We start from the raw sequence: 26,444 nt of genomic DNA on the forward strand, positions 1-26,444 counted from the left end.
GCTGCTGGCTTCCTCTCCTATGTGACGGTTGACTGCAACATGCTGGGTGTCTTCGTGTTCTCTAGACTTGGATATTATTGTCCTGAACAAAATAAAATAAAATGGCAATGCATGATTAAATGTAATTCAGACTGAAAATGTGCTGCAATTGTTACAGCATTATAAAGTAGCGATGTCCAGAGCCTCTCCTTTCACATAAATCTTAAAATAAGACCTGGAATTAGCAGGTCTTGAATGCATACATGGACGTAGGACAGTGACAGCAGGGAGGGCATAATTTCTGTAACACCTCAGCTTTTGCAAAGGTGAAAGGATTATTCATTTTTTCTCTTCCTAACTCAACTCTTTCACATGTGCACTTGTTCAGGCAACAGTTTTAATGGTGATTTATGATGGACAGGGCTTTTTGGCTCCTAAGCAGCTTAGGCGTCAGTCTTTTATTAGCTGGTCATGCTAATGAAACTGGTCAGAACTGTTTAGTTCCGGACTTGGATATGAAGATCAAAACGGTTCTGAGGCAACCGGTTTAATGACCCATTTCTAAATGTCCACACCCTTCACTTCCTTCTAGGTGGTATGTGAATAGTACCTAATGATCTTTTTCTTTAAATACCTAAGATGTGCCCCAGACTTAAAAGAAACCAGGTAGCACACTTAAAGTGAGATAGAAAAAAAGAAAGCTTTATTTTTCTATGTGCAATTGGCTTGAGTCTTCTGCAGGAGGCTTCACAGCCTGTAGTGTTTGTGTCCTGTGCCTCCTCTCTAGAGTGGAGCCGGCAACGTTTGCTCAGGCATTTAGTTTTCTTTAAACTATGCCGTGTCTCTGACCAGCATGGTGGGGAGCCAGACTGCAGGTCTTTTTACTTTCCACATACAACTGAACCAGGACACATAAGGGTGAAGCCGGAAAAACGAGAACAGGGCAGCTAACAAACTTTGAAGGATAGAGGTTGCAGAAAACAAATACTTGTGAAATTTCAACTGACTGGAGAATTTTGGAAATTGATAGATCACTTTGAGGGCTGAGAGGAGAAAGATATTATTAGTGCAGAGATTGAAGAAATATGCCACTGAATATAGACAGAAAACACTGACACCAGAAAATGTAACCATTAGACTTCCAAAACTCCTTTAGCAAGGTTTCACATTGAAGAGTGTTAAATGTTAGTCCCTCTCTTTGGGCTGCTAAATACCAACTCCTTGCTCACAAAAACTGGCCCCAGGAGAAACTGTTATGGAAAGCTCTTGTCAGGGTCCCAAGGCAGGGTCCTTGGAGGGCTGGAAGGACAGCCCACGTCTGAACTGCCCAGTTTGGACTAGTGAGAGAAGTGTGCACATAGCTCAGTTCCTGGAGGGACGCCATCAACAGAACTTCATCAGCAGTAGCTAACATAATTACAGTACCTAGGAATGCCTTCTCTGTATGGGGACTTTCACTGATAATGAATTTAATAGCCTGTGTTGGCAATTTTGGGGCTTTCCACAGGTCCTAAGCAATTGTATACTCCTATGGACAGTGCTGGTGAGATGTCACGGGCCTCAATTCTATCCCTGCTCCTTTCCTTTTTATTCTCTGTCTGAGAATCCTCAGTGTCTCCTAGCAAGTCTGAGAGTTCACATGGCAGGTGGCAGCCACAAAAGAAAATTTCCCGGCCTTTCCAGATTTCTCTAACTCTAACTTATGGAAAGTTCTGTTTCTGCAGCATTCTGTGGCATCACCTACATACACTATCCATTAGTCACACAACAGAACTGCCACATGTTCTTTATAAAACACGGAGTAAAGAAAGCATTTGAGAGCCATGACTCTGAGTATACTGCAAGTTTTTAATCAGTTGTTGCACAGAAATGTGATTAGTAGTCAAAGACCTTGGGTTGAACTATGATTTGATTGCGTTTTTTTCAGTAATCGGTGCTCTGTTAAATTAGCGGCTTTGGAAATAGCAGCCTTAAGATTCTCATGATAGCCAATTCCTTTTGTGAATGAAAATGTTTCTTCTAGTTCTACTTCAAAATGTGTGGTGTGTTTTCCTTTCAGACAAGTTGCTGGTGGGCAAAGACAATCTTAAAGCTTAGCTGGCAGAGTGGTGTGGAAGAGTGTTGGCCTTAGGCTGAGATTCTATTCTTAACTTACTATCTAAGTGACTTTAGGTAAGTCACTTAATCTCTCTGAACTAAAGTTTCTTCAACCGTAAATTGGAGGTGGTAAAAGCCCTGCCTACCTCATAGGCTCAAGTGAGATAACAGGAAGACCAGGATTGGCTATACAAGTGTACAGCATTACAAATTGTCAAGGAATGCTCATAAATACCAATAAGAACTGGACCAATGATAGCTTCGTCTCTGGACAATTTTCGATGAACAGAGACCCTACACTCAGGAGCTGACTGCGATAGATAAGTCATGCACTGAGGGACAGTTAACATGAGTAAGTCAAGTTCTGCTCCTAGTGAACGCTTCAGACATATTCTGAGACCACATGGATGGTCACTCCTAAAGATGCCACCAGGTAGGGGTGGAGGCTCTGTGAAGACAGAAGTAAGACATCTTAGGAGGCCGAGAACTTTTCAAAACAGAGTGGGAAAAATAAACAAACAAATAAAAGCTATCAGAGAATATGCCACAGAGAGGATCAATGAACAAATCTGTGACCATCCTAGTTAAAATAACAACTGAGGAAGATCAACAAAGGCTAAAGACCTTTGCCAAAATTATGTTATTCAATATCCAATGAGATAATTCAGAACATTTTTTTCCAACTGAAAGCAAACAAACAAATATATCCTTATTTTTGCATGTAATAAGATGTCCCCTTTCCAACTCATATGTAGATTCAGTCTTCAGAAGAATTCTCTTCCGGTTATTGAGAGTGAAGTGTAATTGAATCCTTGAAGTGCTAGTTGGAATGCCTGTGAGGATTTCAGATCCACCCTCTGCGTTTCAATTGCACATTACTAAGGGCTGTGACAACCGGAGGAGAGGCATCCCAGTGCAGACAGAACTCAAAATCTCTGGGAACAGACATTATATCAGTGGTAGCCAAGGCTGTATTCTCCAGCTCTTTACAGTTAAAACACCTTGGGTTTAGTTTTGACTCTGTGGTTAATTGCTGATTAATTTTGGTAACTGGCTTCTTCAAACTTCAGTTTCTATTGTTCTGAAGCAAAATGGTTGGAAAAGTCCTTTTATAGTCCCAATGTCCTAAAAGAAGGGTCTAAGAAGAATGCTTTGAAAGGGAGGTTATGGCCATCACTTTTAGGAAGCTGGAAATTCAAGGATGTGATCCCATAAGGATGAGGAAAGTGAACCTGTAAAAGAGTAGGTGATCTTCAGAAAAACAGAAGATAACGATTACAGAAGATCTAGGGAGAGACAAACTGAAAGAAACTGGACAGCTGAGCACTCAGAGAAAACCTGAAGGTTGGCATGCACACAAGGGCTGCTGCAGGGGCCATAAGAGGCCAGCAGGCTGTAGGCAGCAGTACAATTAAATCATTTCTGCCAGCAGAGTCCAGAATACTAACAAGTTAGGGTTTGGGTGGCTGCAGTTTTGTCTTAAACCAAGGAATGAACTGAAAGCCTAGTCAGAAAAAAGAGCAAGAAAACATAAACAGATCCGTCATGGACTAGGCAGCAAAGGATGTAAACTAGAGAAGGACACTGATCAAAAGGAGCCCTTGACCAGAAGATCACCTTGTCATCAGCATTTTGGGGAAGAGTTTCAATGCAACTACTTAAAAAACAGAGAACTGCGTTTGTGGACATCTTTCTCAATTACTTAGATGTTGATATCATCATGAAAAAAATGAGGCAGAGTGGGAAGAAACTGGTTAAATGATACAAAGTCTTGAGCAACTGAATAACAGAGGCCAGAGTTCCTAATCTTCCCTTCATTGCCAGATAAAAAATACATAATTATAGCATCTGAAGTCTCTTTAGTCAGAACGATACCTGTTATACAGTCAATAACCTGTTGCTCATAGGAATTAAAATGTATCGGTGTAGTTGGAGAGTTGTTTCTTGAGTATTTGAAGTGACTCTGGATTTCAGTGGCTCGTTACTTATCCATCATCAAGGACAGAATGAGGATATGGGCAAAAAGAAAAGATGTAACAGTTCATGGTTTTCTGCTAATAGAAAGGTTATCATTCAACAGGAAGACAAAAACTGATGGCCCTAAGACCAACATCAATATTTAACAGGAAGTTAGTGACTACAGGATGTATAAGAACAATCCATGTTCTGATGGCTCTTGAAGACATTTCTGTGAATTATTTTAGTCTTACTATTTTTTCTGCAGAGAAAGCAAATTTGTAATACTGTTACTTACTTTTAAAGGTAGAGTTGACTGCCTATTTCTTTTGTGACTTAGATGTCCTCTTTTTCTTGGTCCCTGAAAATAAAAATTAAAAAAAAGGACGGGAGAAGAAAGGGCTGGAGTTTAGTCCCATATTCCTAGCACTGGTTTTTCACATTAAAACAAATCCTGAGTAAGCTAATAACAAAAGGAATTTTTTTCATTTGAAGAAAAAAATGTATGCATTAAGGGCAGTGTTTTTATTTATTTATTTTTTTTGGTGGCTGGTGCATATGGGAATCTGAACCCTTGACCTTGGTAATATAACACTGAGCTCTAACCAACTGAGCTAAGTGGCCAGCCCAAGCGTAGTATTTAATGGAGACTTGAAAAGTATTATTTGATTATTCTTAGGTTCCAGTTTTCAATAAGTCATTTTAAAAGGAAGCATATATTTCAAGACATAATTAATCAAAACTTTGAGAGTAAAAATATCCATCTGGAAGAGACAGTTTCAAAAACAGAGGCTTGCAGCAAAATTTTACCAGCCTGTAAAATTTCTCAAATGCTTCTACACCTACAGCTTCCATAATGACAAGGTAGCTAGGGGATGGAGGTACAGGAACCGGGCTGCATCAGGAAGGACGTGGACAGAAGGGGGTGCAGTCTGGCCTGCCACTTTCGTCAGCTCCACACTGGTGATGAATGAGCTGACAGTTATGGTGGCCTTCCTCCTCTCATGTATTTAAGCAAGGATTGAAAGTCACTTTGTTTAAATTATAGTATAATTTCTACATATGAAACTAGTGTATCAAACTGAAATAGTGCTGAATTGAATGATCTCGAGTCCGAATTACCTTTAGACCAGAGATGAGATGTTATTTTTATTCCTGTAAAATAAAAGGCAAGAAAGCAAAATAATATTCTAGGTACAGAAAACGAGCTCCTCTGGAAAAAACAAAACAAAACAAAACAAAAAAACAGGAGAAGCTCCTCAGTCATAGATGTTATTTTTATTCCTGTAAAATAAAAGGCAAGAAAGCAAAATAATATTCTAGGTACAGACAACGCGCTCCTCTGGAAAAAACAAAACAAAACAAAACAAAAAAACAGGAGAAGCTCCTCAGTCATGCCTACCCACTTCTTTTTCTATGCAAGCCCAGAAGAATTATCAAGTGAAATTGCCAGTACTTGATTACAAAGAAACAATATCTGGAAGCTGCATGGGAAAATGTGATCTGCAAGGGAGATTAATAAAAAATGCACGGTGTTTCTAGTTAACACAGTGATTTTCTCAGCCACTAATAGGTTCCTTAATCTAAAGAATCAGGATGCTGACTGGCACATCACAGTGCAAACTTTCTGAATAGTAAGTTGTGGACCTAGAAGATAAATAGGCTTCTATTTAAATAGGCTTCTTACCATAAGCAATGACTTAAATATAGGAAGAATCTAGCCATCATTTCTCGTCTTCTGGAGCAATTCACTGGCATGAAACAGAGCTTGTAAATATTTTATGTATGTCTTTCCAGACTGACTAATCCGAGGGTGAAGGTTTCAAATTGTACCCTGAAAGCTTGTTCCTCAAGAAACAAAGTACTGTGTTTTAGAGATAAAAACATTTATAGAAAATTCCCATCTATACATTCTTGAAATTTAACAACAGGACTATCAGTAGTAGTGGTGTTTATCTGTTTCAGTTTCAGGGGGTGATGTAATTTCTTGGGTTATTTGAGCACGAAACATTTAGCACCTAGTAACTTTAATCTGAATACTCTGACTTCCCGAAATAGTATTTTTTACTTGTGTAAAGAAATGGATTGTTAATGACACATATTTCCATAAATGAAGTTATCATCTTTCATAACTAAAGGGCAATTTAAAACACTTGCTTTATAATTCTGAAATGTTTTAAAATAAGGAACCAGTCACGATGTTACCTCAGTATTCTGTTATCATAACTAATATCTTGGAATTCATTATTTGTCCATTAAAGAAACCTTTATTTCAGCTGTAAAAAGACACATAAATGGTTCTTCCTTGTCTATTCTTTTTTCAAAAAGTCCTACAGAAATATGGTTATATTACAATCTAAATTTTCTAAAAGTAAGCAACAGGAGGGAAAAATTACCCTCAAATACATGATGTAATATAATTTTCCTTTATACAAAACTTCCTAATTTTTCAATACTATTATTTGATAACAAAACGTGGACAGAATCCTCTGGCATTTTGCAGCATTCCTTCAAGTTATTATTTTCTACTCAATCTGAGTGTAAGTGGTCCAAATAATTAGGCTTTTTTATTTCACAGAGTAGTCAGATTTTTTGTTATTGTTTAAAAATTTCTGTATATTGATTTATATAATTTCTAGTTTTATTGATTAATATTGCCATATACTCATATATTTGTATATAATATTACATGTATATAATATTGACTAATGCTTTTTTCAGTAATAGAAATGTGATAGTAGACATTCCAAATTCCTAATATGATAAGTTTAAACTATGCAGCACAGGAGAATATCAAAAAACAGAATGATACTAATCTGAAGACTACATAAAGAAAATTTATCTTAAACCTGTACTAGAAGCAATTTTTTATGAGAAAAATACTTTGATCCTAGGACAGATAAGCCAGATCTATTGAACTATAATGAGTAATTTCCTACAGTCCAGGTTAGGTAAAATTCCATAAATGTGATCTTAATATAGTTTACATTGATGATATTTTAAATATTTCTTTCCTGCACGATGTTATGAACTTATGTTTTAGTTTCATTCATTTTCTAACAGTTTGGCTTTTTTTTTTTTTTTTTTCCTTTTTGTCTTTTTTCGTGACCGGCAACAGATCGCAACCCTCAGTGTCGTGCCCGCACCGGACCGGGACCGGCAACGGGATCACAACCCCCGGTGTTGCTCCCGCACCTCGCTCAGCCAGTGAGCGGCCGGTCTGCATGTGGGATCCGAACCCTCGGCGGGAGCGCCGCCGCGCTTCCCAAGCGGCACACTGTAGCAGTGCACCACCGGGCCGGCCCTAACAGTTTGGCTTTTATAGTGTGGCTTTGCAACCTTCAGAAACAAAGAGACATTATTATTATTACTGTAATAATATCTGCATAGAAGACAGTAGCGGTTGTAGAGTCCACAATTAAAATGAATCCTTCTGCAGTGCACAATATGGATCACAGATGGTAGGCAAGGTGCATTTAACAGTGAACATGCCCACAATGTCAGCTTAAAACCATGTTGCAAGATAACTATTTTCAGACTAGTTTCTGCCATTTAACTTGAGTTACAGAAAAAAAATGACAAAGTTGTCCACAGTCTGGAAGGTAATCTTGGCAAGAAGAAAGAACATTCTCTCTAGGAGGAGGAAGAATAATGGCAGCACAATGCAAACACATCTGCTTTGTTAAAGAATAATAGCAGCACAAAGCAAACACATCTGCTTTGTTAAAGGGTCTTCAGCCTTTCTTAGAGTGACTCCTTCATGCGGCTCTCAGGGCCTTGCCTTTGAGCTCTAACAGCGTCAGGTGCATACTACATTCTATCAAAAATGTCTTTCCTGTTTATTTCATTCAAAAAAATTTTTATTGTGAAAAAATATAAATATATTGTTCATTAAAAATATCCAAAGATAATACAACCAAATCTGTACACCTATCACCCAGATTCAATCATTAATGTTTTGCCGTATTTGCATTATTTATCCTTCCTAATTTTTCAATACTATTATTTGATAACAAAACGTGGACAGAATCCTCTGGCATTTTTCAGCATTCCTTCAAGTTATTATTTTCTACTCAATCTGAGTGTAAGTGGTCCAAATAATTAGGCTTTTTTATTCCACAGAGTAGTCAGACTTTTTTGTTGTTGTTTAAAAATTTCTGTATATTGATTTATATAATTTCTAGTTTTATTGATTAATATTGCCATATACTCATATATTTGTATATAATATTACATGTATATAATATTGACTAATGCTTTTTTCAATAATAGAAATGTGATAGTAGACATTCCAAATTCCTAATATGATAAGGTTAAACTATGCAGCACAGGAGAATATCAAAAAACAGAATGATACTAATCTGAAGACTACATAAAGAAAATTTATCTTAAACCTGTACTAGAAGCAATTTTTTATGAGAAAAATACTTTGATCCTAGGACAGATAAGCCAGATCTATTGAACTATAATGAGTAATTTCCTACAGTCCAGGTTAGGTAAAATTCCGTAAATGTGATCTTAATATAGTTTACATTGATGATATTTTAAATATTTCATTCCTGCACGATGTTATGAACTTATGTTTTAGTTTCATTCATTTTCTAACAGTTTGGCTTTTATAGTGTGGCTTTGCAACCTTCAGAAACAAAGAGACATTATTATTATTATTACTGTAATAATATCTGCATCGAAGACAGTAGCAGTTGTAGAGTCCACAATTAAAATGAATCCCTCTGCAGTGCACAATATGGATCACAGATGGTAGGCAAGGTGCATTTAACAGTGAACATGCCCACAATGTTAGCTTAAAACAATGTTGCAAGATAACTATTTTCAGACTAGTTTCTGCCATTTAACTTGAGTTACAGAAAAAAAATGACAAAGTTGTCCACAGTCTGGAAGCTAATCTTGGCAAGAAGAAAGAACATTCTCTCTAGGAGGAGGAAGAATAATAGCAGCACAAAGCAAACACATCTGCTTTGTTAAAGGGTCTTCAGCCTTTCTTAGAGTGACTCCTTCATGCGGCTCTCAGGGCCTTGCCTTTGAGCTCTAACAGCGTCAGGTGCATACTACATTCTATCAAAAATGTCTTTCCTGTTTATTTCATTCTAAAAAATTTTTATTGTGAAAAAATATAAATATATTGTTCATTAAAAATATCCAAAGATTGTATACCTAATCTGTATACCTATCACCCAGATTCAATCATTAATATTTTGCCGTATTTGCATCATTTATTATCACCCAGATTCAATCATTAATGTTTTGCCGTATTTGCATTATTTATCTAGGTGTAACCAACAGAAAGTAAGTAAAGATTTTAATAGGAATCTCCCAAGAACAACCAATATAACCACAACACAACACACCTAAGAAAAGAAAAATGATTCAATGACTAATACTCGCTCTATATTCAAATTTATCTGATTGTCTTAAAAACATTTGTTCTAGCTGTGATTATTGTTTTCTTTTTAGCCAGTAGCCTATTTATTAGGTGAAACTAAATCTCAACACACCTAAGAAAAGAAAAATGATTCAATGACTAATACTCGCTCTATATTCAAATTTATTTGATTGTCTTAAAAACGTTTGTTCTAGCTGTGATTATTGTTTTCTTTTTAGCCAGTAGCCTATTTATTAGGTGAAACTAAATCTTAAGTGGTAGCAATTCTGTGTGGGCCATCTGGCTCAGACACAATGATCCGACTTAACAATGGCTTAAACAAGATTATTTCTCTCACATTTAGTAGTCTGGAGGTGGGCCAATACAGGGCACTGAGGTCTGTCCTCAACACATGGCTTCATCTCTGAGTTGAAAGATGGCGAGCCAGCCCCTGCTATCATGCCACATAGTAGACACAGGGGAGCACATGCTCCAAGGGCATGATCTAGATGCGGCATACACGGTTTCTGCTCACATTTCGTTGTACAGAATGTGGCATTTACTCCTGCTAGCTGCAGCAGAGGCTGACAAAAACAGGCTTTATTCTTGGTGGCCATGTGTCTACGTTTCTATGGACCTGTGAATCTTGTGTTTGAAGGAACAGTGGTTTAGGAGCTGCATTCAGCCATCTCTGCCATGAAGTATTTATTCCTGGAAATGACTGAGCTATGACAAACTATATGAAAATTAATTCCCAACACATTGTAATATAATGACAGGCTTAGGCTTATTTATGGTAAGACTATTTTTCTCCTACACTAAATAAGCTTCATGTTATTAATATTCATTTTGAATTCATCAATGTTATTTTTTTGGATTTTTTTCCTCCTTCCTTGTCAAGGTTAAGCTGTCAGTGCTCATTACTGTAATCATGCTTTCTAACCTTTCTAGTTTTTCTTTTTTGGTCATCGAGTTTTTAAAAATAAACTTATAAGTGTAACACACATGCAGGAAAGTTCACAAATCATGATTGAACAGCATGATGGAAACAGTAACACATACTTGTAAACACCACTCATATCAAGAAATGGGTACATTGTCAGTATTCCAGAAATAGAATGCACTTTTTGTGTGTTCTCAAAGTATTGCCCCTTCCTTCTCCCAGAGATAACTACTATTCTTGCCTTGGATACCATGGTCAGTTTTGTATGTTTTGAATTTTACATACATGGCATTATCCAAAATATGTTCTTTTCTGTCTGACATCTTTTGCTCACCATTATGCTTATGTGATTCATTGAGATTATCGCATGTAGCAGTAGTTAGTTCCTTTCCATTGCTTATGAGATTGTATGAATATATCATAATTTATTTATCCATTATATTCTTTATGAACGATTGGATTGCGTTTAGTTTTTGACTATTACAAATACAGTGGCAATTATTGTATGTGCCTTTCAGTGCACATATGTATATATTTACTAGGCATATATAGTTCCTGGGAATGGAATTGCTGGGTTATGGGGTAGTGGGATATGTGTATATTTATTTTTCTTGCCCTATTGCACTAAAACTTCTAGTACAATGTTGAATAGAACTCATCATAAAGAGAATTCTTGTCTTGTGTTGGATCTTAAGGGGAAAATGTCTAATACTTCACTGTTAATCCTGAAGCATAGTTTGTCAGATTAAAAAAATCCTTTTGTCAGATTAAGAAAACCTTTTCTGGTCCTAAATTCCTAAGCCTTTCCCATAATGCATGGTTACTGAATTTTAGTAAATGCTTTTTCTATATTTCTTAAGATCATTATATAATTTCCTCTTCATCTGTTAAGGTGGGAAACTTAATGGATTAATTTTTAAAGCACAAGCCAACCTTGCATTCTTGAAATAAAGCCAATTTGCTTGTGATATATTATCCCCAAATAGCCTATGTATCAAAGAAAATATCACATTGGGAATGATACATTTTGAACTAAATGATAATGAAAATATGACATATGTCATAAACATGACATTCTATACTATTCTTTTAGTGTGTATTCTAGATCACAACATGCATCCTGATTTAGTAAAGTCTAATAATATAATTGCTACTTTTACAACTTATTGAACAAAATAGGGTATTTAGAGTACTTTAACTCCATTCAGTTCCCTCCCAACTTTTGTGCTATTGCTGTTGTTATGGATTTAAATGTGTCCCCCCCCCCAAAAAAAAAGATGTGTTAAAATCTTAACCCTTGGAACCTGTGAATGTGACTGTATTTGGAAATGGGCCTTTGCAGATATAATTAGGTTAAGATGAGGTTATAGTTGATTAGTATGGACCCTAATCCAATGACTGGTGTCTTTCCTCATAAAAAAGAGGAAAATTTAGACACAGATGCACAGGAGTTGAGGCCATGTGAAGACAGAGGTAGGAATTAGAGCAGTGCATCTATTAGCCAAAGGATTTCAAGGAATGCTGGCAACCACAGGAAGCTAGAAGAGGCAAGAAAAGATAATCTTCTAGAGCCTTCAGAGAGAGAATGGCCCTATGAACACCTTGATTTCAGACTTTTGGCTCCAGTACTATGAGAGAATAAATTCCTGCTATTTTAAGATACTAAGTTTGTGGTACTTTGTTATAATAGCCCCCACTAGAAAACCACAGTTGTCATGTTTTTAAATTTTATGTAAATGTTAAACTCTACAAGATAATATTACTATTGCTTTGTATAGTAAATATTGATTTGTGTTTATCCTTGTTTTGACTCTGTCCATTTTCTTTTTCACTTCTCCCTACTTCTCTGTGCATCCATCTAGGATAATTTTATTTCTACTTGAAGTATTTCCATTAGTATTTTCTTAGTGTGGGTTTGCTGTTGACGAATTCACTCTTTTTTTTTTTTTTTTCTAGAAAATGTCTTTATTTCACCTTCACTTTTTGGAGTATATTTTTGCTAAATATACAGCTCTGGGTTAGTAGTTCTTTTAGCACATTGAAGATATCATTTATCTTCTGACTTCCATTATTTGGTTTTCTGAGGTTTCATTATTATGTATATAGGTGTGGTTTCCTTTGTATTTATGCTGCTTGGGATTTATTGTTCTTGATTCTGTGGCTTGATGTCTTTCATCAATTTTTGAGAAGTTTTTTCATTATTTCTCTAAATATTGCTTCTGCCCACATCTCGCCATTCTGTCTTTATGGGACTCAAATTACAACTCGACTAGACCTACTTGTTCCCAATATCTCTTTCTAACCTCCTTTGTTTTATCTTCCTTATCATTTCCTTCCTTCCTGCTTTCCTTCCTAGATTTTGGAATATTTTTGCGCTTCACTTAATTTTCCACATTGTTTCCAAAATTGTCATTAAATACTGATTTAACTATGAAATGCCTGCTTAAAAAACCTCCAGTGTCTCTTTCTGTCTGTCCTTCAGCAAACCTGTATTAAACAACTGTTTGGTGTTATGTACAGGGCTTGGTGCAGTTGACAAAAAAGTAAGCAGAATAAAAGCTACTTCTGGCTTTTGATCAAGATGGCAGAATCAACCACAAAGTCAACCAATTCACAACTATTAAGAGGCAATAAACTCCCAAGCTGGGGCTGCTAGAGCTCAGGGGAAGAGGAGGAGAGACCTACAGAGTTCATGAAGGCAGGTCATGATGAGAGAAAGAAGGGACTGCTCCAACCATTTCAAGCCCCAACCACTTCAAGTCTGGTCCTGGTGAGCACATGGAGCAAGAGCTGGCAAAAGCTGTAGCTGTGCCCATCATACAAAGTTGCTTGGAGGCTGCAAGGGAGAAGAGGGCCTTGGTGGCTCCCAGGCCAGAAAGACCATTAATAGGGTTCCTGTGGACCCACATAGGATTGAGGAGCCAAAGACAACTGAAAAAAGGAGCCCCTCAGAGGCCGGCAAGTCACTGCAAGGGACCAGCACATGGTCCATCCCATGGGAAGTGTCTGGAGTGCAGGCAGTGGGGGAGACAGGCCTATGGGGGGAACACTGGGGCACAACATGGACAGCTGATCTGCCCCTCAATCAGCAGAGAACCACTCAGTGGAGACTGGTCAGGAATATAGAACTGCAGGTCGTGCAGTTTACTGAAAAGACCCAGACCCAGACCAGAGTTTCCACACAATCCAGGTGTACCAGACCTCACAAGACCCAGAAGTTCTTATAAGGTCAACCATTAAAACCTGAGGTGCACAAAAAGCCTTCCCCAGGGAATCAGTAGCAAAGCAGCAATTTATCTCAACCACAGGGCTCAAGTGCTTTTCCCACAGGAAGTTCCTCCATTTTAGAAGTAACCAAAGGACAATAAATTAGTTCCAGTGCAGAGTTTAAGTGGTGGGAATAGCAAATAATCCAACACAGAACTGAAAGAAAAAACAAAAAACCCACAGAACAGACAAAGTTCTGATATTAACCAGCAAAGGTCTAACATCACCAAAGAAGACCTACAAAACCTAAAAGGACCGGAAGCCCCTTGGGCTCCCAAGCCAGGGTAGGTGGAGGCCTAGGGCCTCAGCTACACCCTTCCCGACATCTGCATCCAGCCCAGTGACGACCACCAAGCAACTGCTGGCAGCACCCCAGGATCCCTAGCCAGGGTGATGGGAGGACGAGGGCTTCAGCCACACTCCCCCAACCTCTGCATCCAACCCAGCAGTGAACACCAGGCTGCTGCTTGAAGCACACCAGGCTCCTGAGCCAGGGCAGTGGGGACCGAGGGCCGCAGCCATGACTCCCTGAAGTCCACATCTAGCTGAGCCATGACTGAGCTGCTGCCAGAAGCCCCCTGGGCTTCCCTGCCAGAATGAGGAGGTGTCATGGGCCTCAACAATGCCCCCCTCCTTTCTCTTCCTCCCGCTCTATCCCTCTCCCCCTTTCCCTCTCCCGCTCCTCCCAACTGCTCCATAACATCTTAGAACGTAAAAATAAATAATAATAATCAGTTTAAAAATTTTAAAAATTTTAAAAAATAAATAAAAGCTACTTCTAACCTTTTAGTTCTTATAGTCCAGTGTATTAGTCTGTTTCCTGTTGCTTATGACAGAGTACTTAAAACTGGGTAATGTGTAAAGAAAATGAAATTTATTTAGTAAAGTTTCAAGGGCTGGGAAGTCCAAGGTTGAGAGAGCATAGCTGGTGAGGGCCTTCTTGGTGGAGGCTCTGTGGAGAGTCCCTGGCAATGCCGGTTGTCACATGATGACAATGGCAAGAGCTTGAGCTCTTTCATGTGCTCTCCTTATAAAGCCACCAGTCCACACCCATGACAACCCATTAAACCATCAACCCATTACTCCATGAATAGGTTAATCCTAGAGGGTCTTCATGATCCAATCATCTCTCAAAGTCCCCTCCTTTAACATACCATAATTGGATTTCCCCCCCTCTTAACACTGTTTTTTTTTTTTTTCCTTTTTGTCTTTTTTTGTGTCCGGCAATGGATCGCAACCCTCAGTGTCACACCCGTACTGGACCGGAACTGGCAACGGGATCGCAACCCTCGGTGTCGTTGCCCACACCTCGCCCAGCCAGTGAGCGGGAACCGGTCTGTATGTGGGATCCAAACCCTCGGCGGGAGTGCTGCCGCACTCCCAAGCGGCGCACTGTAGCAGTGCGCCACTGGGCCGGCCCAACCCTCTTAACACTGTTATGACAGGGGTCAAGTTTCTAGTATACGAACTTTTGGGGGACACATTTGGCCAGCAGCATTCATAAAGAGAGTTCACAATAAAGTGCAATAAACACTTTGCTTGATAGGGGAAAAGGAAGTATAAGATATTACTGAGGACATATATCAGGAGCACAAAACTTATTTGGTGGGAACCAGAGGTAGATTCTTTGGAGGCAGTGACATAGAAGTGGAAACTTTAAGGATGAATAAGAATTATCCATGTGAAGAGGAAGGGTGAGAGAATATTTGAAGGGCTGGGGGAGTCAAGGCACATTTGAGGAACTGAAAGAACTTAAGATGTCTTAAGCACAGAGTGCAAAACAGTGAATGTGTGATGGGATAGGCAGGCCAGCTGCAAAGATCCTTAAATAATTTCACGTGTTTGGGCTTCATTATGAAGATAATGGGAAAAAATAAAGATTTAAGTGAGAGAAGAGATGTTTAGGATAAACAAACAAAACTTTGTGACTGATTAAGGTGAAAGTTGAGAAAGGAAAAGGGATAGAGGAAGACTATTAGGTGACCTGGGGTTTCCGGATGGCATTCACTTAAATATGGAAAAACAGTGGTATAAGAAACTTTGAAAGAAAAATGGTGATGAGTTTCATTTTGAACATTTTGAAAATGAGACATTTGTTGGGCATACCTACGCAATAGTTTCATTTTGAACATTTTGAAAATGAGACACTTGTTGGGCATACCTACGCAATAGAAAGCAAAACTTTTAAGCTGATATATATCTGTTCATATTGAAAATTTAATAAATAGAAAATTTTAAAGTTATGTAATGATGAGCAGAGGCCCTAAAGGTATCAATGCAACAGTCTCTTTCAATTACTATTACAGAATATGTACATATAGTAAAATTTTTTGTGTTGAATAGCAACGATTATTGAATAATCAAGGTGAGTTGCCATCACTAGAGATAGATGCTTAATGAACATTTGAAATCAAATTTCTTTGCAAATTAAGTTTCTCAAGATGAGTAAAATAGTGTAGGCTCTCATTAATTGGAGAAAAGCATGAATTTGTACTTCTTGAGAGCTTCAAATATGTCATAAAATACTAAAGATGTATATGATGTACGTATACATCATTTATCACACACACAGAGAATTTATTGCTAAAAGAGAGTTTTAAATTTGAGACCCAAATTTTACTTTACAGATGAGAAAACTCAGGCTTAGATATATATCTTACTACATTTTATGAAAATCGAATATATTCAGTAATTTACAAAATTCCCATTATTCCACTTCTAAAAGGTCTTATCTTTGAGGTGCTGTTTCCCAAGGATGTGTTAGCATACTACCAGTTGTATTAGTCCATTTTCTGTCACTTAGAATACCTGCAAGTGGGTAATTTATAAAGAAACAAACTTTATGTTTCACAGTTATGGAGACAGGGAAGTACAAGGTCAAGGGGCGCATCTGGTGAGGGCCTTCTTGGTGGGGACTCTCTGCAGAGCCCCAGTGTGGTGCAGGGTGTCACATGGCAAGAGGTCTGAGAGCAATTTAATGTGCTCACTTGCTCTCCTTAAAAAGCTACCGGTGCCACTCCTGTGATCACCCCTTTATCCGTTAACACATTACTCCTTGGATGGATTAATCCACTCATAAGAGCAGAGCCTTCACAATCCGATCACCTCCCAAAGGCCCCACCTTTCCAGAACTGTAGTCGGATTTCCCATCCTCTTAACACTTACAATGGTGATCAAACTTCAGTATGAGTTTTGGGGGGATATTCAAGCTACAGTGACAGTGATTTTTATGCTGTTTTATGGAGAATCCTGTGATTACACAGAGGGGTCTTAAAGATCAAAGCAAGGAGGGAAGGGAGATTGAGGGGGTAGTGAGCAGTGGAAATTGGGACCTCTTCTTCACCCTGGGCGGATCTGCTTTTATGCATTTCATATACTGGAATTCTGCTTAATTTTTGTTTGTTTGTTTTAAAGCATCCCTCTGCTAAATAAAAGTTGGTGAATCATTATAACTTCATTAGGATATAGGTGCTGTATTAAACAGGCTTTCTCCACAGTTTAGGATCTGGTTCCATCTGGACATTGTCTTCTTCTAATCCATTTCTTTTTAAACATTTGATGTCTTCTGATAAACCTCGTGGACTCTCTTCCCAGAAGAAATGACATAGGCACACAATTTTGCACCAAATTTATCAGGTTCATAAACTTCCTGAAATTCATTTACAGATCCTGGGTTAATAACACCAAATCTAAAAGCTTTATTTAGAAGACTTCAGAAACTTCTGGTTGTAAAAGAATAATTCAGGATTAATATTAGAGTGCATTTGGAAAAGATGGTTATTTTTTAGTACAATATAACTTATAGGGCCAGTTTTTCCTGCCTGGTGAAGATTTGGAAAAGATGGTTATTTTTTAGTACAATATAACTTATAGGGCCAGTTTTTCCTGCCTGGTGAAGAAAACAAAATGTAGTTTCCACCGAACTTCAAGAATTATACATACTTCTCCTGGTCATGCTGTTCTTCTGATTCATTAATTTATTCAACAGATATTTATCCAGAATGGGAAAACACTGCACTAGAGCAAATGTAAGTGAATGGTTTACAATACTTGCTTTAAGAGCCATCTATTCTTGAGGATATGAGTAATTTTGATACTTAGCAAATTTTACTACTCAACCTCTTTGCACTAATTCTTAGCACATATGTGCACATGTGCACACAAGTATGCAGATGCACATGTGTGCACTCCCCCACACACTTTCTTTACTCTCCACTGGATTAAGTATCCTTTTGACTTACCTGGGGCCAGAACAGGCCTGGATGACTGAGACCTGGGCTGTCCACCCAGCTGCTTCCAGCGAGGCATGTGTTGTATGGTTCAATCAGAGAACAGTAGGGATGTGCAGGGACACAAGGACTCTGGCACCAGGGGCTATGAATGGGGAAAAGGGTTGGTGGGATTTCCTTTTCTCTGTAAAAGAAAAAAGCCCAAAATGAACTCAAAAGGCATTTTATACAGTAGCATCAGTGTTGAAGGTGCAATTAAAGTGAAACATGTTTCAAGACCAAGAGAAAATGGCTTTTCTAGCCTTGTGGGCAGAACTTTTATTATAACATCAGAAACATCTCCCCACAAGTGAATAACAAATCTGAGCCTCTGTCCACAGCCAGCTCTTGATCCAAGATGGAATTCCCAGATGATGCACCTCTCTCCCCACCTAAGCGCTGATAAAGACATGGAGGTACGTCCACCTCTTCACCTCTCTGCAGCAGGCTCGCCTCTAGTAGCAGTACCAATGGCAAGAGAAATGTCTCTCCAGGGAGGGGGAGTCTCCTATGGGTCTTATTCAAAATAGGTTTTTAACCACTACTGAGTTATTTATTCATCACATATCTGTCACCCAGTCATTCCCACATGCGCAGTTACTAAAGTGTGGGAAGGACTCAATAAGACAAACAAAACAACTTTTACCTCGTGAGAAAGACTTTAGGTTGCTCCATCTGAAATTTTGAGGTATCTTTCTTAGGTTGATCTTGCTTTTCTTTAGTTATTGAAGTTGCAGATGTTGTCCTCTGAAACATGTGCCTTTGGAATGTTGGAGTTACTACTGAGGATCTGTCAAATTCTATGTCAGTCTCTAATTTCTCCCATGCTTGCTTCCAGTGAATAGGAGTGTACCAGGCAACAGCCTAATGAAAAGGATTCATTAATGTCAAATATTATTGGGGTTAGATAGATTTTTTTAAACGTCATAGACTTGCTGCAATGAAATTTATTTGTTCACATAAATTTTATTGTGCATATTTGAGGTTTATGACATGCTGTTATGGAATACAGACAGTAAAATGGCTACTATAGTAAAGCAAATTAACATCATCTCATAGTGCTTTTTATTTGGGACAAGAGTAGCTAACATCTAAAAAAAATCCTCAATACAATACAATTTTATTAACTATAGTCTTCATGTTGTACATTCTATCTCTAGACTTGCTTATCCTAATTATCTGCTACTTTGTATAATTTTACCTTTAACTCTCTCTCCATTTCTTCCTCCCTCCCTGCCCTTGGTAACCATAGCTTTAATCTCTATCTCTGTATATTTGACATTTTTTTTAGATTACACATATAAGTGAGACTGTGCTATTTTTCTGTGCCTGGCTTATTTCATTTAGCATAATGTCCTCAAGGTCCATCCATGTTGTGGCAAATGGCAGGATTCCCTTCTTTTTTCAAGGCTTGGTAATATTCTTCTGTGTGTGCATGTGTGTGCGTGTGTGTGTGTGTGTGTGTGTGTGTGTGTGTGTGTGTGTACCACATTTTATTATTCATCCACTGATGGACACGTAGATTGTTTCTGTATCTTGGCTCTTGTGAATAATGCTGCAATGAACATGAGAGTATAGATATCTTTAGGAGATGGTGATTTCATCTCCTTTGGACATACACCCAGAAGATAAATTACTGGATCATGTGCTAGTTCTATTTTTAATTTCTTTAGGAAAACTCAATTCTGTTTTTCATAATGGTTGAACCAATCTACCTACCTTCCCACCAACAGTGTGCTAGGGTTCCCTTTTCTCCACACTCTCACCAACATTTGTTATTTCTTGTCTTTTTTTTTTTTTTTTTTTTTTTAAAGATGACCGGTAAGGGGATCTTAACCCTTGACTTGGTGTTGTCAGCACCACGCTCAGCCAGTGAGCGAACCAGCCATCCCTATATGGGATCCGAACCCGGGGCCTTGGTGTTATCAGCACCGCACTCTCCCGAGTGAGCCACGGGCTGGCCCATTTCTTGTCTTTTTGATAATAGCTATCCTAATGGGTGTGGGGCGATATCTCATAGTGGTTTTAATTTGCATTTCCCTGATGATTAGTAATGTTGAGCATCTTTTCATATATCTTTGGCAATTTTTATATCTTCTCTGGAGAAATGTCTGTTTGGGTGCTTTGCCCATTCCTAATTGGGTTATTTGTTTTCTGCTATCGAGTTGTAAGGTTTCTTTATAAATTCTGATATTAACCCCTTATTAGATTGGATATTAACCCTTATTATTATAAATTTTGGGTATTAACCCTAAATATTTTTTTCCCAGTTTGTAGATTGCTGTTTCAATTTGTTGATTGTTCCCCTTGCTGTGCAGAAGCTTTTTAGTTTGATGTAGTTCCATTTATCTATTTTCATTTTTGTAGCCTGGACTTTTGGAGCGATATCCAAAAAATCATTGCCAAGGTCAGTGTCAAGGAGCTTTTCCCCTATGTTCTCTTCTAGGAGTTTTATGGTTTCAGGTCTTACATTTAGGTATTTTACCAATTCTGTGTTGATTTTTGTATATGGTGTAAGATAAGGTACAATATAATTTAAAAATCAAACTGTATAGTGTCACTTAGGTAAGTGGATTAGAGAACCACATGATGAGGATGTAATAAGAGATCCTGGCCCGAGTTTTCAGTTCCGAAAACTGCAAGCTGCAAAATCTCAGACAGGTTAGTCCCTTATTGTTTTGGATGATGTCCTCATATGTAAAATAGGGAGGGCGGTGGTGGGGAATTGCTTTATAAGGATGTTGTGAAGTTAAGTTAAGCTACTAAATTTAATAACTATAAAGAACTGTGCAAAAAGTAATTGTAATACTAAAAAGTAAAACTTTTTAACATTGAAGTCTGTATAAATCCATATAAATTTGTATCTTATTTGAGATGGGAGAATGGACAGTAGAACTAGAGACATGGAGAAGAAAACCTGCTCTCCAGGCTAGAATCCCAGGTGCGATTATTAGGGGGACCCGTGAGACTGAAGCTGGATTTACTTTGGTTTCCTGAATATGTGACATGTACACAACATATATATGCAAAAATTATTCAGGAAGATATAATCACAGGCACAGTTATATCTTTTGTCAACATGAGAAAATTAAGCACCAAAGTGTGCCTTAACATTCTACTCATTCTCGTGATCTGTTTTCAGTTTATAAAATTAGAAGTTTGGGCTTTTAAGCTGTAACCATGGAAAGCCCCCTGCTTGGCTTGACAAATTAAATAGACGTAAAGACAACCCAGGGCAACTTCTGCTAGGCTCGGCCTACAGCAGACAAAGTGAAAGATGAAATCTTTTTTAAAAGTTCATTTTCACGGGTAACAGGCAAGAAAAACCCACCTTTCCTGCAAATCATCAGTTAGGGATCCTCCTTTTTTAGAACATAAATAACACCTTTCCTGCAAATCATCAGTGAGGGATCCTCCTTTTTTAGAACATAACCATTTACATCGAAAATATGTTCATGATCTTTTTAGTGTGATCTCCCTTAATTAGATTGTATGCCTTTCCTAGACCGGAGCAATATTTTATTTCTCCCTCTATTGTAGTGACTTAAAAATATTTGATAACAATGATGATAATGTGATAAAGTTTAATCTCACCTCTAGAATGTTGGTAATATGAACTTTGTACACTTTCTGATAAAATAGAAAATTTAGTTTTGTTATTTTACCAATCATGTGACTTTGAACAAGCCACTTCGCTCTCCATGCCCCATTTTCTTCCTCTGTGAATACTTAAACATTACTGAGAAGTGAGTTAGATAATGCATATGTAAGGAACCCTTCAGTGAGCACCTACTGTACAGGAGTGGTCAGTTCCATACCTGGATCTCAAATGCAAAACAATGTACTGGGAAAGTACCAGGCACTGAATAAATATGACGTCTATTTTGGGGGGCATGTAATATAGAGGCTACAAGTCCTTTAGGACAACAATGTGACTGTTGAAAAAATCTAGCCCTGTTTAAAAAATCCATAGACTCAGAATCTTAGGGATTACATTGTACAATCTCTTATTTTATAGATGAGAAAATAGAATAATGATTACATTGTTAACTCATGACAGAGCAAAACTAAAATCCACCTTTATATTACACGGTAAGATTTGTAGCTATTTTGAATATTAATCATTGCTACATAAATTACAAGATGATGCAAAAAGCTGTCTAAGTCATTTTATTTTAGGTTTGCTTTTTTTTAATGACCCACAATGTGATTTCTCTTTGCCTCATTTTTTTAAAAAAAGTATTCAAGTCCAGAAATAGGATCTATTCTGATCTGTGTAACTGGCTATTGTTTTAGGCAGAAGATTGAAAGCCTTGTGACTTTCTTCCATAAGATATGAATTATTTTCTATATACAAATTATATAAATAGAAAGAAATTCCAGGGTCATGGTGAAACCTTGGGTCTGTCTGTGTTTTAGCATGTCAGTGGGAATGCAGCAACCTGTCTTTTTAAGGAAAATCTACCTGACAATTGCAGAAAGTGAGGTCCAGATTCACTAAGGCAAGAATGGAAATGAATTTGTTAAAAAGAAAAAAGAACTCTGTGCTTACATTAGAGTGTCAAGTTGACTTAAAGTCACATATCAGCCTATGTAATGGAAATATTTTCTAGTTAAGTTAAATAATGCTTATTGCTTTACCATGGAGTGGGATAATCCAATGGAATGTTACTTAGGAAAAAACAAAAGGCTTCAGCTGAAGTCTGAAGGACAGGTAGGATTTAAAAAGTAAAAAGGGAGGAAAGACTCAATGGAGAGGCAAGGGCATGTGCAAAGGCCCTGTGGCTGGAAGGAGCAGTTGAGTACAGTAAAAGTAGTAAAAGAAGGCCCACGTGGTTAGAGCAGAGAGCACAGAGAAGCATGGGGAGAGGTGAGTTAGGGAGGCAGAAAGGGGCAAGATAATTGTGGTTCAGGTCAGCTGGGCAAACTTCCTTCCATCTACAGACTCAGAACAAGTGCCTCTCTTCTCTTTACCTGATGTTCTCCTCTATAGAGTTGATACCTCTGACCTAGGACACCATGCTCTGTTCACATGCTTCTATTAAAGTCTTGTTTTACTGTATTGCAATTATTTATGGTTACATATCAATTTCTACTAGTACACTTTGAGTTTCCTGAGGACAGAAATATTTATGCAATATTTATGTTCTTTTTTTCCAGCACCCAGCTCCATGCCTGACAGATACTGAATATATATAAATATTTTTCATATGAAGCAATTGATCAGGGTCAGTCTTTCACTAGCAAACACAATTATTTGTGCTTACATCATCCCACAGAAATGGTCTGATTCTATACGTGCAAAGTAGTTCAGAACTGCTGGGTAATAGGAACAGGAACAGTCTAAGGACAAAGTCCAATGCAGTTGCAGGGAATGACAGTTTACTAAAACGAGCATTCCAGGGGCCCAGGGACCTGATCTGGTTAAACACTCAGTGCCTGGAACAGTGCACATGCAAAGTAGAAATCACACACCTGTTTACAGAGTGGATAAACATGATGAAAGTTCTGAGATGAGAATGCCTTAATCCTAATCCAGGTTTTGCTAATGATTTCTTATGAGGCTGCTTTATTCTAATAAAATCACATAGCCTTATTTTCCTTATCAGTGAAAATTATCAGAAATATTACAAAATTTAGTTTGAGCCCACAAAGATATCTAAAGCTAAGTGAGTGAAGGCTGCTAAATTACATCTAATAACAATAGTTCTCACAGAAAGATATTAAATAGCTCTCAGTAAATTAGCCAAGTCTATCCTAAACAGAAAGTCAGCCTAAGAAACAGGTATAATGTAGCAAGAAAGAAACTCAGAGAGATTGATTTGATCAACATGTTGTGTGGGTTACTGATTATATGATACAGTAAGTTAGACTGCGGGTAAGAAAAAAGACTGATTTTTAAGAAAATTCTAAAGAATGGTTTTGAAAAAGGAATAAATAATTTTGTCATTGTAAAAAGAGATACCTTTAAACCTTACTGTGTGCACATGGGTACATATTTATGCTAATATTAAAGTAAGAAAAGGTAGAGTGAAAATACAAAATTGTCAGATATTGGGAGTGAATTACACAAAGCTATTACTAATACACTTAATTTTATAGTAAATAAAGTACAGTCGTTTCAAATTAAGACTATAAGCTCTTTTATTAGAATATTAGTCCCTTGAGAGTAGGTACTACATCTCAATTTGTGTTATATACCCAATACTTAGTACAGCCCTAAGAATAGCAAAGAATTTCAATAAATGTTTGAGAACTGAATAGAACAGAAAAGGCCAGTACGTAAGCTCGCTCTTCAGTCTAAATATGACAAATAAAATCCACCCTTGACTCTGAAATCTTAGCTATCTTCTTAGAAATATGGGGTATCAAAGTAATTTTTGTCCAGTTGTAAGTAGTTCTCTGGCACTTTGACATTGGGAAGGGGGTGCTGTTGATTTGCCTGGTGTGTTACAGTATTTAGTGATGATTCTATCCAAGCTTTTAAGAATAGAAAAATAATTGTGTGAGCTAAGAAGATAGCAGAAACATAAGGAGGGCTGTATGTTCTATTAAAACTATTGTTGAGAACCAGACACTAACTTCACCATTAGGCTTGCACAGGATTGTTGTACAATCTGGACTTGTTCTAAACCTGTTTTGTTCCTTCCAGAGAAAATCTGATGGTGGCTGATGCTTTGCTTCAGATGCTGCTGACCATACCTGTAATGAAATAGTTTGTTAATGACAAATGCCATTGGAGGTCAACATAAGTTTGTAAGTGTCAGAGGATTATTGCAACATAATCTTTCTGAATGGCTGAGGTTTTAAAATATAATGACTGTATAATATATAATATATAATGTCAAGCTACGTAACATCAAATAGCTACTGTACATGATTAAAAGGAAAGCACGAGAAAGAGGGAGAACCCTCCAGCATCAACAAATGACCTGCTCTCTAAGCAAACAATCTCTTTGCTTGTCTTTTAGGGATTATGTGTGCTTAGTTTTAGGAATTTAGGAATTTCATTAACAGTTAAATCATACAAACAAAAGGTATTGTACACCAAATTGAAGAAAGCTCTGGAAATTTAGTTATCAGTATTAATTTACATCCAGAAGATGGACAAAGTGGCACAATCACCCAACAATAAAAAATCGCATTTGATGTACAGATCGTGTAATGATGAGACCACTGGTGCTGAGCTACAGGCTGATGGGGTCAATGAGTTTTTCCTCTGCAATTCTGGCTCATAGTATTTATGTCTTCTACTCACGGTTACTGTGGAGTTGGCCTGCATTATGATATCTGGAAGGAATCGATACAATGCAACTGTTTGTCCTTTCACATTTTGCTGGAGAATATGATTTCCAATCTCCATTTCTTTGTCAAGGGAAGAGTTAATGAGCTTTATGTACAAGCCCTTGACATTCACTTCAGCTATTTTAATGTCTCCAAGAGAACTAGAAAATAAAACACAAAGATTATAAAGAGCATTCAGATAGAAGTATCTTTAGCTCACTTTAAGAACTTAATAACAGGTACGCTTTTGAAGGTGTTTCTAAATTGTATATTCTATTAGACAAGTTCTACATAGAATTTGTGTATTTTGTAACCTAAAGACAAATGGCTTGATCTCTTAGTTCTGTTTCTTTATCTGTGTACTAAAAATATCTATTTCACATAAAATAATTAAAGAAAATCTAAAAAGTGCTTTAGGTGTCAAGGTACAAATGCCATAGGAAGGTGTAATTATAATTATTTTAATTTCCTAGCCAACTATTAAGAAGTGAAATTCTTAAAAGTAGATCACGAGACAAGTTAAATCATTTAGTTTATTTCTGTTAATGTGTGAAGATGAATAGTAAATAAGTGATTAAAAGAGTGTTGAAAAGTGAAAACGTTATACGAACCTAAAATGGTATTTTTTTTTTTTATCCTCTACCTTGTGCTGAGAGCTTAGTATGTTCCAGAAACCGGGCTAATCATTCATATATCAGCACTTTTCAGAATGTGGGTCACAACCTGATAGCAGGTTATGAAATCACTTTGGTGGGTTAGGACCAAGGTCTTAAAAATAGATATAACTCTACCAGTAATAATCACCAATAGTACTTACATGCCAGACACTTAAAAATATATATCTCTTTCTCTGTTTCTATCTCTATATCTCCAGTTTCTTATCCCTATTTCCAAAATCTGAAAATCTCTTATAACCCCCCCAATTTTTTCAACCAGACCAGAAACTGAGGTGAGGCTATTTACAGTCTTCATTTGTTTTTGTGTGAATATTTGTATGTTTTTCTGTGGAAAGATTAATGTTTGATTTTTGATACTTCTCTAAGCCCTGATGGGGTGTTATGCAATATGTGTTCTAGGTACCATATTACTTTCATAAAATTCCACAAATTTTGAATTTGGAATATTTTGATAAAGGCATTGTGGGCTCGTAGTAACTCATTTAATTCTCACAATAACACAAATATTTCTCCTTAAAATATTTCTACATATTTCTTATTGAAGGTCACAGTCAAAAAAAAAAAAATGCAAGGAGCACTGTATTATCTCA

The 26,444-nt window shown here is 37.3% G+C and overlaps 1 protein-coding gene across 1 annotated transcript; it reads right to left on the reverse strand.

Moving 5' to 3' along the window:
• On the reverse strand, window positions 1-25,341 carry LOC103603733 (intermediate filament tail domain-containing protein 1-like). Its single transcript, XM_008588309.1, is given in 7 exon segments — window positions 1-82; window positions 4,331-4,393; window positions 17,867-17,920; window positions 17,923-18,038; window positions 18,540-18,757; window positions 24,476-24,595; window positions 25,152-25,341. Coding segments are annotated over 6 exon segments (654 nt in total). The 5' UTR covers window positions 25,257-25,341; the 3' UTR covers window positions 1-82; window positions 4,331-4,352.
• Between the last annotated feature and the right edge of the window lie 1,103 nt (window positions 25,342-26,444).

This window comes from Galeopterus variegatus, unplaced genomic scaffold (genome assembly GCF_000696425.1).
Source record: "Galeopterus variegatus unplaced genomic scaffold, G_variegatus-3.0.2 Scaffold4769, whole genome shotgun sequence".
In the NCBI taxonomy this organism is placed as follows: domain Eukaryota; kingdom Metazoa; phylum Chordata; class Mammalia; order Dermoptera; family Cynocephalidae; genus Galeopterus; species Galeopterus variegatus.